Source organism: Scomber scombrus, chromosome 10, assembly GCF_963691925.1.
Source record: "Scomber scombrus chromosome 10, fScoSco1.1, whole genome shotgun sequence".
NCBI classification, from domain to species: Eukaryota; Metazoa; Chordata; class Actinopteri; order Scombriformes; family Scombridae; genus Scomber; species Scomber scombrus.
The window spans coordinates 24,552,619-24,565,866 of record NC_084979.1 but is presented as its reverse complement, the minus strand read 5'-3'; the positions used below and the strand labels follow the sequence as shown (position 1 = coordinate 24,565,866).

General features: G+C 41.5%; 1 protein-coding gene across 1 annotated transcript in view; it reads left to right on the top strand.

The window, feature by feature from the left end:
• Positions 1–13,248, top strand: part of LOC133988147 (membrane-associated guanylate kinase, WW and PDZ domain-containing protein 2) — a 35,859-nt gene that overhangs the window by 10,074 nt on the left and 12,537 nt on the right. The window contains exons 2-6 of the mRNA XM_062427698.1: positions 1,140–1,429; positions 4,438–4,554; positions 9,456–9,575; positions 11,308–11,472; positions 13,007–13,199. Of these exons, the coding sequence (XP_062283682.1) occupies positions 1,140–1,429; positions 4,438–4,554; positions 9,456–9,575; positions 11,308–11,472; positions 13,007–13,199 (885 nt within the window). The remainder of the gene's footprint in view (positions 1–1,139; positions 1,430–4,437; positions 4,555–9,455; positions 9,576–11,307; positions 11,473–13,006; positions 13,200–13,248) is intronic.

Below are 13,248 nucleotides of genomic sequence, written 5' to 3'. Positions count from 1 at the left end.
GCAGAGCCAGACTACCTGTTTTCCCTGGTTTCTACTCTTTACACTAAGCTAAGCTAACCATCTCCTGACACCAGGTTCTTATTGAGCGGACAGGCATGAGAGTGGTATTGATCTTCTCATCTAACTCTAGGCAAGAAATCGAATAAGCATTTTTCCCAAAATGTGAAACTATTCCTTTGATAACAAGCTTTCTCTGTCTGTATTGTGCACGTGTTGTGTTTGTGTTTTTGATTTTGTTACCCTACCTTGCATGTCTCTGCCGTCCCTTGTGTCAAGGTGACAGTGCTGCTCTGATAATGTCAGAGGAACATTGTCTGCTCTCTCCGGACATCACAGCTGTCACGTCACTGTCGACTCAAACAAATCTTCACCATGTCAGCTACATCCTTAGCCCAGACACTCACACAGCTGCTCTCCAGAAAGCATGTGGCAGTAAAACACATTATTTTAATTACAGCTTTGCCTTAAGACCTGCTTTAGCTTGAAAAAAAAAATAGAAAAGAAAAATGCTATTGAATGCTGTGACTTAGCAGACAATGGGAGATAGGAATGAAGAATGCCAACAAACGAGACAATTATTCATTGTCCAGAAAAATCAATAAAAATCAATATTTTTGTGAAGGCATCATGCATCACTGTTGATACAAAAATTATTCGGAGTCCTTCACTTTTCCACTGCACCTACTGGTTTTTAGTTTGCCTGTCAAAACGTGTGTGCATTCAATGACCAATACCCTTATCGACCGCAAACTAGATTTTCCCATGTGACTGAAGATGTGCTGGAATGTGCACTAACTCCTATATTGTGTGTTTACATGAAAACATGACATCAGCCTGCAATACGCAGCATGAGCATGAGGGAAACTGTCTCTGTTTCCATTGGTTGGACAGTCACGTGCTGTAGTATGTTTGCATAAAACAAAGGAAAAGTTCCCATGGAATTATTCATGACTTTTACACTTTCTGATGTGAAACACAGCAACTCCCCGGACCTCAGCTGACAAAGGTTAAACAGCAGAGCAACCTTCTTCGAGAAATCACAGAATCTCTCCATAGCTTGTTATGTAATTGACACTTATTTTCTACCTGTCTCACACCTTCTGCTCACCCTTCACAATATTGTTTCCTTTTCTCTCCAGCTCATTTGCCATGTCTAAGACAGCGGTGAAGAAGCTGCACTGGCGTTCCAAGGTGCTGGACAGCTTTGTCCCCTTGCTAGGCTCGTCAGGGGAGCTGGGGATCGCCATTGGTGGAGGAGCAGATTATGGAGAGTTTCCTTTCGTCACGTCGGCTCCAGGGGGTGGACTCACAGTGGGTGATATCATCCTAGAGATTGGGGGAACACCTGTATTAGGAATGACATTAGGAGATGTCCGTGGTGTCCTCAACTCCTGCCCCCATCCTATCCGCATCAAAACTGTGTCACCAGGTATGAGTCAGCAGGCTTACACAATCCTCTCTCAATCAGTTGGCAACTCATTGTTTTTGTATGCAAGGAAAAAGACTGTAGAGGCATTTTTATGTATTACACATTGGCCATAATAAGACATTTAATTTTCTCTCTAACGCTGCATACAGTTTAACTTGTTGCTGTTTATGATACACGCCATTGCACTTGCTTCATCAGACTACACCCGAACAATCTGTTACACTGACATCCAATCTGTCATCCATAATAATCTTGCTCAATAACCCTCCACTGGTTCTCACGAGCCAAATCTGCAGACTGTAGCGTTCTGATGATGATTTGCACACATCAATTAGTCTGGATATGTCAAGGCGATTGGTCAATATGTGGGTAGGAGGTCAAAATTGCTGTGGACAAATGACAGGAGTGTGGCAATATAGTTGTCTGTCATCCGCAAGGGGCCTTGATGTTTAGAACAGGGGGCTGTGGTAACGGATGTCTTTGTTGGCTCTGAACAGTGCCATATGTCACCGGAGTGTCACCGGAGTGTCACCTGACTGCGGCTCCCGATGGCCTTGCTTGCTAGATTGATAGCTGATTTGACCACAGGGGTATAAATGGGGACCTTTGCTCCTGGTCCCTCTGCTGCTGGTGAATTCATTATCATTTCAAATCTGCCTAGCCCTCCCTGGGCAGCTTGACTGCGTGTAGTGTGGACAGTGATGGATGAGCCGATGTGTTGGGTTGCTGCACCACACCTCCTCCTACTCCTACTCCTACTACAACTCCCTCAGCTCCTACCTCAAATACAGGACATCAGACATCACTCCACAGAGGCAGGCAGCAGTTTAGAGGCTTTAGTATTATTATTGATGCTCTCTAGACAAAAACAAAAGCATTGTGGCTGTTTTACCATGTTCCAAATTCCTAAAGGCCTCCCAAGCCCCCTTTCACAGTCTACACCTGAAATGTTCAGGAACATTTCCTGCATGGGGTTGTGTGTAAATGGCAGCAGGGATTGATAGTCAGGGAAATCTGTACTGCCAATTTTTTCACCTCAAGACCTGGTAACATTTTAGTGAAAATTACATTATGGCTGCGTTGTGCTTGAAAGCAGTAATATCGCAGGGACAAGCATGTAAAGGGTTATGTCCATGTGATGCTTTCTTGTGGAGCAAGTGAACCAATCACAAGACTCCGTTGATGATGCGACTTTTTAAGTTTACGGTTGCCTTGTCAATGCTTTTGCGAGTGATTTGTCTCACAAACTAGTTAAATATTAAATATATTACAAGAACACTGGCATGGAACAAAAACAGCTTGTCACCTGCCATGTTCTGGAAAATAATGAGACGTCTTCTACTGAGCACACTTTTTTTATGAGGGTTGGCATCTATTAGTGTTTCATTGACAGAAAAAATCCTTGTTTATCTTATACTGGCTCTCTACAGTATGTAGCCCCTCAGATCAGCCTCTCTCTGAAACAGGCTACTGAAAATAGTAGTAGGATTTCAGTTCTTTATCTTGTTCTTCTTGTTAACTTTTCAAATATATCCGTGCATGTTTGAGCCAAAATCTGATCCGAAATATGCAAGTCAGCAATGCAAACAACCCATGGGCAAAAACCTTGACAGCAAAGGCTTCGAAAAGTGTGGCTTTTTATGGGCACGTACAAACGATCTGACATCAGTTCGATGGGGAAGTAAAGATAACTTTTGACCTTCGGGGAGCATTTTTACATATATTCAACTCATTTTGAATTTTTAACATAAACATCCAAAATTATATCAGTATATAAATTACAGAAAATCACAAAAAGCACAATATGTCCCCTTTAAATTCAACCTCCAACATATTCACAAGTTCATGTGGCAGGTAAAACTGTCATAACTGCTGTTAATAACAGTAACTCTATTATAGCATGTAAATGAAGAATAATAGCAAACATTAGCATAACCTTTGCATAGCTGTTATATGAATTTTAACAATAAGGTAGCTCTTAAGTGACTCTTACAACAAGCGGAAGGAGTTTTACATTTCCTTCAGTGTTTTATGACATCTTACCAAGGCCTAGTGGGTCTTTTTTTGTATTGCTATTAACCTTGACTCTGACTGCCTCACCTTAATGGTAGCTCATACATCATATGTTTGCACAATATACAGGGGATTTCAAACATGTTACAAAATCGTTAGTCGTTTTCACAGAGCTGATGTTCCTGTCTGAATTTTTCTCTTCACCAGACTACAAAATATCATCTGTTTCATAACAGGATGAGCCAAAGCCCATCAATTCTCCCAAAAGGCAGCAGGCTAGATTCATTTCCCTTTACAGGCAGCAGCCATATGTGGCCAGTCATATGAACGTGCAGATGACTGCCTCAACTAATAAAGTTATACCACTGTGACGTTTTTTAATAGCACAGCCAATCCAGTTTGCTACTGGGCAGAACCACGCTAACAGACAGCGGGGGCAGAGGGGGCGTGGGTGGCTGGGTGGCAGCCTGCAGGGGGAAGCACCGACAGAGTGGTCGTCTGTCAGAGTGACAAGCTGGAAATGCACTCTGCCCATCCATAATAGCAAGTGACCTGTCATCAGAGGTAGTAAAGCACCTGAGATGATATTAAAAGATCAGAGATAGGAAACTGAGCCGCGTCGATCAGCTCCGCCTCCCCTGGTGAAAGCCTCAACTGTTTTGTCTGGAGCAATTAGCTTCAGCAGCTTAATTGTGGGACTCTGGGAAAACACATGTGATACTCAGGGTTTACTGTATGTGAAGTGATGCAGAGAAATCAGTATGTGTGGATGTGAAAGCGTTAATTGCAAAGTGATAAGTGTTAAATCAAGCCGGGAAGCAGTAAATATTTGTAGTTTTTAATACCTTTCCATCTCTGTTTGATGGACTGCAAAAAAAATCATACAGTAGTACATCATCAGACTTTTTATACTTACTGAGCTGATGTCTATATGTGTTTTTCTCTCTGTGCTCTCTCCTATCCCTGCCACACCTGATTCTTTGCCCTTCCCTCAGGCTCCACATTGTGCAAAGATCTAAGGTTGTATCTGAGTAAGTGCTTCACACCCGGCTCAGTGGACAGCCAACTTCAGCAGGTCATCCGAGAGAACCTCTACCTCCGTGCTGTACCTTGTAAGTCCCCTTCTGTGCTTCTCTTCCTGCCTTTAATGTACTGTATCTGTCATATAGCTGTCTTCATAGCTCCTGTCATATCATGCCCTTTAAATCTCCTGTGTGCACATTTTTACTCTGCTGTCTTGTGTTGCCATTTACACTCTGTGCTCATAATATTAATTGATTCCAAGGAATATCTCTCTTAAGTTACTGACCTAATTAATTCTTTGATAACACTTCTTAGGTTTGCCGCCACATGAATATCTTGGTGTTAATTGGTGTTTAAACCTACAGAACTGTTTCCCACACTTCCTTGTGTCAATATATGCAAGCATGAAAAAAAAAAACTTGACAAGACTAAAATATTCTGTATATTCTAAAACATTTTCTGTCTCTTAACTATGACAGAAAACACCACAAGTACAACCAGTTTGGACATTTCCATAGCAACAGTCTGTATGTTCACGACACTGGGTTCATCCTCAGTGGCAGTCTCCCCATTTCTATCCTCACCCCTGAGCTGCGGGCTATTACTTTGTTTGGGTGGCAGTAAGGCGGTGGTAAATCTGATGGTTGTTGTGTTTGACAGGTTCTTTTTATTTTTACAGTTTTCCTATAATCCCCTGAGAAAGAGGCCTGCAGTCCACACTAGCAGTTTAATTTTGATGCTTATGAATAAAATCAAGTACAATGGCAGCCAAAGGCAGCTAGTTGTAGTACATCTGTTGCTATCTTAATCCCCTACTAATATGACGTCACTGGACACGGCCAGAGGATATAGCAGATGAGTAGGGTTTTCTGAGAAGATCTGTGTGTTTTCTATGTAATTTTCAGCCTGTGATGTCTGTTTAGCCTCTTTAAGGTGGTAGTGTGGAAAAGACAGACCTTGTGTGTCCGCAGTCTTAACCTTGCCGTGGCAGTGAGTGTGGAGTTGCTGCTAATCTCTCCTTTAGTCGGGAAGTAGGTCATGGGGGACAGTCTGCCACCACGCAACACTACACGCTGACAGAACAAGGCACAGGTCAAAACAGCAAGAAAGATAAAACTGTGTCTCTAAGCATACAATATGTGTATTCATATTATGCAATTGTATTCAAGCTTTCTCATTACTTAGCCATGTGTGCATCCTGTTACGTCCACAGGCAGCTGCTCAGACAGTGAAATGCTCATATAAACATTAGTGCTTTTAGCCATCTTCTAATCAGAGCTGGATGGAAAATCAGATTAATAAGCAATTTGATATTTGGTCAGGGAAGGTTTTAAACTCATTCACTGTATATACATCTTATTGATTGACAGGATATTTGAATATATTGCATAAAGTTGGCCAGACCAGTCTTCCCCTGCAGGTGGTTTAGAACTTTTGAATCAACTTCCTGTGTCTGAGTGATTTCTTTCAGTGGAGTGACAATAAGGCAGGCTCAGCCGCGGGTGTGTAATCCTCTGATCTGCTGGAGATGACACAGTAAGATGCTGTTGTTCTCATGCCTCAACCCTAACCCTACCAACACAGACATACTCTCCTGATCCTTAGACGGTGTGGAAAACCGTCACAACTCATTTTAGACCACGTGTACATATAGACACAGAATTTTCTTCCTTTTGTTGTTTTTCTCTCGGGGAGTCAGCTGTGCTTGATGTAGCAGGAGCTTGAAGCTGAGGAGATTTCATCACTAGCTCATTGTGGCCCCCTTCAGGACCATATGTATGTTCCTCCTGTATCAGGAGACTTATGTCTAAAATGTAGTTTATTATTTTGTTGATTATTAAAACTTAATTGCATAATGTAAAGATTAATCAGCCTCAGAAGTTCAGGGATTATTCTTTCTTTTTTTTGTTTTTACTCTAAGGAAGCATAGAAAGTATGACGAAGCTTCAGAGTTGACTTGGATTCTTTTTTTTTCATTTAGATGCTATTTCTTCTTCTGACACCATGTAGTACACCAGTGCTATTTAGAGAGAGATCCTTTTGATGAGACAATGTTCTCTGATGTTGGAGCTGGCTCTGATGCAGGTAATATCAATACAAAAGCCCAGTCAGGAGGACAGTGCATACAAATGGAAATGAATGACAGAATTAAGTAAATGCAGGCTACTGTATCAATAATCTAGAGGGGGAATTAAATTAAAAGCAAATATCTATCAGTGCCAAAATGGAGGAGGGCTGACTGCAGTCTAATGGCTCTGGTACTCATATTGAGACAGACAGGATGTGTACTGTTTGGGGTGCAAATGTCTAGATAGACAACACAGTACTGTATGTTCAGTGAGTACTTTTCTAGTCTAGACTATTTTATATAATATAGTTTTTTTTAAATCTAATAAAGCTATTTCATGACTATGACAAAAGGGTAGCTTTACCCCTTTCGTCTCTTAATTCATACCAATTTCTTCTGTGTGCAGGGCTTGCAGACCTCACATTACCCTCCTGAACTTTCCCATCCATATTTCTATAATCACAGTAACCATTTGAACATGTGCCCTTGGAGAATTCAGAGCCAATGTCATGGTTTCAAGGCTGGCTGTGTCTCCTTCTCCTCCATAAAAGACTTTTCTAATTGTCTTCAGAGTGAGTCAGAGATAAGAAACCTCATCATTTAGTTATTCTAATATGCGTGTTACAGTGTTGTCAGGCAGACCATCTGTGGCCTTTTCAACTGTGGCATTCATTGTTAGCTATTTGTGTGCAATGATCTTGACAGACAGCTCTCTCTGGCTGTTGATACAGAGGTCTGTGTAATTACCTCTTCAATATCCCTATCTCACCCCTGTCCCTTGGGATCCGTGTGTGGCGCCTACAGGGACAGGCTAAGAAGAAGAAGAAGATGTCAATAATCCATCTTGTCCCCCCGCTGACATGTCATATATATCTCCGAGGAGGGTGCATAGATATTGAATCCCTGCCTCACACCATATCAGCCTGAGATACTGTGTGTCTTGAGTGGAAGAGGAGAATAATTCACATGTCACATTTCATCAGGATATTTGCAATCATATCTTTAATTAGACGCAGAGACCTCTTATTTCCTTTAACCGCACAAATACATGTGGATTTGATTAGTTGGTTTTTGCCATTTTTGGAGAACAGGGGTGCAACTACAACCCTAGGGCAGTCACAGTTTGGCACAAGCTGGAAAAAGAGGCTGGACAGAATGAAGACATTATTAGATACAGTATCAGCATGGGGTATGGTGTGAGCTTTAATGATAGTCAATCACATCAGCGCTTTTCATCTCCTTTAAAAGCAGCAGACAGTTTCTTAATAAGCCAGGAAGAGAGGGTCGAACCTCTGTGAAGAAAACTGTCCTTCTCAGGGAAGCATAGAGCACATGGCACAACATGGGAAAAACTCAACTAGAACTAGAACAATCATACGATTAGTATATAGTTGATTAGTTTAATGCAAATATGATCATTTTCTATATTTTCTCACATTTCTTAGACCAAATGATTAATTTATAATGAAAGTAATTAGTTTCAGCCCTTAACATAATAGTATTTTGTTGTTTTTGATAGGTCCTAAACTTTTACCTTTGAAAGCCATGAAATTTAGATTTGTGAGTTTACTGTTGTGATTAAAAAGTAGTCAAAACAAGTAAGCCCTGCTGTTAGCCCAACTACAATGTCATTACAACTGTCGCTACAGTTGCTTGCTTTTCTGCTGGCAATCAAATTAGAAGGCAGTGGGTCGTTGTCTGTGACTGATCGGGACACATACAGTAAACACACTTGGTGCTACAGGAAGAAGAGGTCAGGCTGATGCAGAGGCTCTCTTTAATGTTAATGTCAGTCTGGTTCTTGTGTGAGTTGGCTGTTCATGTGGGGTTTTTTATGTATGTGTGTGTGTGTGTGTGTGCGTGCGTGCGTGCATGCTCTGTTCAGTCCTGCATGTGTCATTGTGGCTGGGAGAGCTGCTCCCAGGACAGCAGTGCATTAATCATGGGTTTTATAGGGTAGCTGGGTGTGACCCCCTCCTGCCGGCCCCACACTGACATCACATGTGGTCCTCCAGGAGAAGATTTGTCCTTAGTTGAGGCTTGGTATGATTTTGTCTTTGGAGAGGAATTACTTGCCTCAATGTCAGAAGAAGTGCATCGTGGCTCAATTTGCAAATTAAACATTTCCTACCAGATTTAACTTAATGAGTAACATAAAATGTGATATATTACGCACCACATGTCTGTACATATATTTACTGTTTAGGAGATCTTGGTCAAAACAAAGCGAGCATTTAGACTTACCTCAATGATCCTGTAGTGATGTGGGTGTTTTCCTGCTGTGGTTTGGACTCAGTGCTTTCTTCCAGGCGAAGGTCAATGTGAATCAATTATGATGACATATCATTGATCATCTGAGTGCTCCATCTTTGCCATGGTGATAGAAAGACTTTAAGACTTTCACAGTGCCTCATTAATGTTTAATTCTGTTCTTATTGATCTGTTCATAATAAAGAGGCCCTAGTAAATGCCTACCGTCGTCATAGTGCTCTTTAAGCCAAAGGGCACGTTTTGGTTTGTGTGTGGATGCTCTGCTGCCTTTAGACTGATTGTACAATGCTGTAATTAAAGAGGTTACCAGTGATTGTTATTGTTCATTAATGCTCTAATTAAATTAGATAAGTACTTTTAAAATTGTTTATAACTGCACTTACAGCCAATATAAAGCTATTTTTGTTGGAGTATGTCTGTATAATTTGCCAAACTAATGTAATGCTGGAACTATTTATAGCTTGCTGAATTGCTATTTTGTTTAAACACTGGACTCAGTGAGACACCTAATGATGATTCATCACAACCAGATCCAGATGAGAGGAAAAGCTCTTGATTAATTGACATATCATCCACGTTAGAGGTAGCAGCATTTCTGGACTCATAGCTCTGATGTATGACACTATATTTTCTCCTGTCTTCCTCTCCCAGGTACAACCAGACAGCCCAGAGATGGGGAAATCTCAGGAGTAGACTACAATTTTGTCTCCATTGAGGAGTTCTTCTCTTTGGAGGAGTCAGGAGCGCTGCTTGAAAGTGGAAAGTTCAAAGGTGAGGCTGAGTTAGCTGAACATTTCAATTAACTGCCCAGAAACCTGACTCTCCTCAAAGACTGTGTGGTGATTCATTATGCAGTCTACAGTTTATCCTAATGCTTTTAATTATAACACACATTTTCTTTTCTTGATTACTCGGGCTCTGAATTTTCTGTATTTAATTACTTGAAAATTATATAAACACCATTTAATTGAATTATTAGTTACAACTGAATGCACTAAGCTACAATTATACATTGTTCTAAATGATAATTATTATAGTTGCATGTTTATAGTAATTTATAGTCAATTCAGTTGAAGTACAGTCTTTGTGTTGTATATAAAAGAAAATAGCTCTACATTTTGGGAAATACATTTACTTACTTTCTTGCTCAATATTAGATGTATGTCTGTTAAATATGTTACTGGAACAAAGAAACTGTTAGCTTAGCTTAGCATAAAGACTGGAAACAGAATAAAAAGCTAGTCTAGCTGTCTAAATGTACCAAAGTATTTCAGATGGCAGCCTCAAGGTTACGACAAGACTTCAGGAAAACTTCAGCACATAAACATCTGTGAATCCACAACTTGCATTTGATTTACTCATGCTTTTTTACAAGCACACAAGATATAGAGTGTCAATATCTGAACTTTAGAGGTGCGGGTAGTCAGATTGTTTTGCCTTTGGACAGAGCCAGTCTTCAAACTATGCTAAGCTAAACAGCTGCTGGCTGAAGCCTCATTGATAGCACACAATGAGAGTGGTATTGATTATCTCATCTAACTCTCAGCAAGAAAGGAATACGTTTATTTTAACAATTATCAATATATTCTTTTTAAAGACCTTTCCTTTTCTTTTTCACATAATCCATGTGTCCCCTTACCAATGTATTGACAGTTTTGGTTTGTGATGAATGAGGCTTCCATAGCTAATAATAGGAGGACAGTCTGTAGGAAAGCTATCTCTTATGCATATTAATGCCATCGGGTGTTTCTCAACTCATATGTACCCCACAGAATCTTCCCCACGTAAGGGTCAGAGTGCTGCCACTGATTAAAAAGCCTCCATACATTAGCATCCATAATTTATAAGAGATTAATGGGAGCAATAAATGTCATCCTCACCTGCCTGGCTACACTTACATGTGACACTGACAGACACATTGCTACAGCAAAGCAATCAGGAGTATCTGCAGCTTTGTGCGTGCAGTAGCCTGCAGAAACCGCAGTAAATGGTGACGGCTGGTGACCTTGTTGTTGAGTTCAGTAATCTAATGTTTCCCCTGAACCCATTTGGATCTCCATGAGCCAAATGTACGGGTGGGGGTAATTTCATTTCTTTTTTAGCAGCTGTAGCAGATGGCTGGGATTGGAAATATAAAACGTATACAGCAGATGACCTCAGGGGACACATAATGCACATATGTACAGACAGACATTTAGTATGTGTGCATAATGTCATCGACCTGCATTGTTACTGAATATCTGAATATAAAATCTATATTTACCTCATGAACTCATATCAGATTGGACCTCAGTAAGATGTTAATGCAGACTGGCTGCTGTTACTGACCGTCTTTAGATTTATGTCAATGACTTTTACGCACAGCATTTCCATTTCAGTAATGGTATCAGTTATGACATCTGTTTCAAGTAAATGTGCACTTTTTATTTTATAGTTTTTATATACTCATTGCAATTCAGTTTCTCAAGGCAACACGTCTTTCCCCTGTCCTTCTCTGTCTCAGGGAATTACTACGGCACACCTCGGCCCGTTCACATCAGTGTAGAGAGCCCCCCCATCACCTACCAGGAACATCGCAACCTGCTCAGAAACTTCCGCACACGCAGCAAATCGCTCAGCAACCTGGAGAAGGCTGCAGAGGACGCAGAGAACAGCGAGGATGACTCAGGTCTGTCAGGCAAGTGTCACTAAACTTGGTCTGCTTGAAAAAACTATCATGAGGTCGAGTCTGGTTCTGTTGCATTTAGTGAAGCATAATCGGAGCCAGTAGCTGTTTAAATCACACAAATATCCTGCTGTGTAAGTGTTTTCAACCACTTAACCATATAAATGAATCAATCAATACATACAATGTTGATTTCTTACCGTGGAGCCGACACGCAAACTATTTTGGTTGGTTTGGATGTTTAATTCAAATATCAACAATCTTTCTCCAGAATGGCTGACTCTAACTTTAAGTGGGTTTTCACATAGTTATTCAGGGCTTTTTTATAGTTCAAGATGCAAAGATTAATCAACATTAAAAAACACCTATTGGTTTTGCTTTGTAAAGTACCCAACAGTTAAATACTGCATTGTGCCCCTATCTATAGCTTCAGTTGCTGATACCCAAATTAATCAATCATTAGCACGATTAGTATGCTCAAAACTCTCAGTGGGCCTGTGGCCTCATCGATCGCTGGATCACCTCCAAAGGAAGGTCGGGCTGCCTTTAGGGCAAGCAGGCAAGGAGGTGGGCAGATAGGCGAGCACGGAGGAAGGTAAGGAAAAAACTGAAGACCTCATGTGATACGGAAGCAGAAAGTGTTTGAATTAAACTCTCGAATAGCCAAGACACGTTTAATATAGATGTTTTATCTTAGATGTGATGGATGACTCGTTGTACCAGACATTGTTTATTATGTTAAACAAATGGCCTAAAAAAGCCCATTAATCACTTCATCCATGCTGGTATGAAGGCAGTTTTAGCCAGTGAACGAATGATGGTAATAAGAAAGTAGAACAGAAGAGCTGAACAGAAGGCGGGTATGAGATTAGGGTAAGGGAGCAAAGTATTGGCATAGGGTGGTGGCAGAGGAGGCAGGTAAGAGGGTTGAGTGTTAGGAAGGGTGGAGGCAGGGAGCCAGAATGGTACAAGAGATAAGAGAGAGGCAGGCAGAGTGGGAGGTGAGAAATGCAGGCAGGCAGAGATCCAGACAGGCAGGTAGGGCAGCAGGCAGCAGTGACTGGGGAAGTGAATTCAGGAAACAGGCAGGATGGAGTTTGAGAGAGCCATCCAACACCCTGACCTCTGCTGAGTCATCTTCTGAAGTGATACTGTGTGGGTGGACCGGCTCGGCAGCACTTGTCGTGCAGCAGGACTCAGGACGCCCCGTGTTATGTCCAATGCCTCTCAGATCCACGCTGGGGCTCACAGCTGAAGGACAGCTACAAGGACAGCTAGGCAAAAAAAAATGCTTATTTTTCTTCCGCTTGTAGTATGGCATGCATGGTCACACACTCTGCCTCCTTAGAGGGAGGACAAAGCTGACTGAGATGCTGACCTCAGGTGTTTTTGCCTGACAACCCCTGATGGAATTGCCAACATCAGGTCATTAGAGCTTTTTTCAGATTATGGGAGAAACCTTTTAACTCGCTGCATGTGTTAAATAATATATCACCTTTCTCATCTTTAACGCTCCTTCGTGCCACTGTCATTACAGGAGGCTCTGCAGGTGTCAGCGGCAGCATCCATCCCAGCTACCGGTCCCCGGGTCGCCCCAGGGCATACAGTGGAGGGGATGGACGTGTCATAGAGAACGGTGTAATTGGCAGTAGAGGTGGCGCTAGGGTGAGAGGTGTGATGCCCGATCACTGGGAGCAGGCCTACAGTGACACAGAGTCTCAATACATAGAGTGAGTTTCTAAATGTTCTTTGAGAATCTTTTTTACAAAGAAAATACTT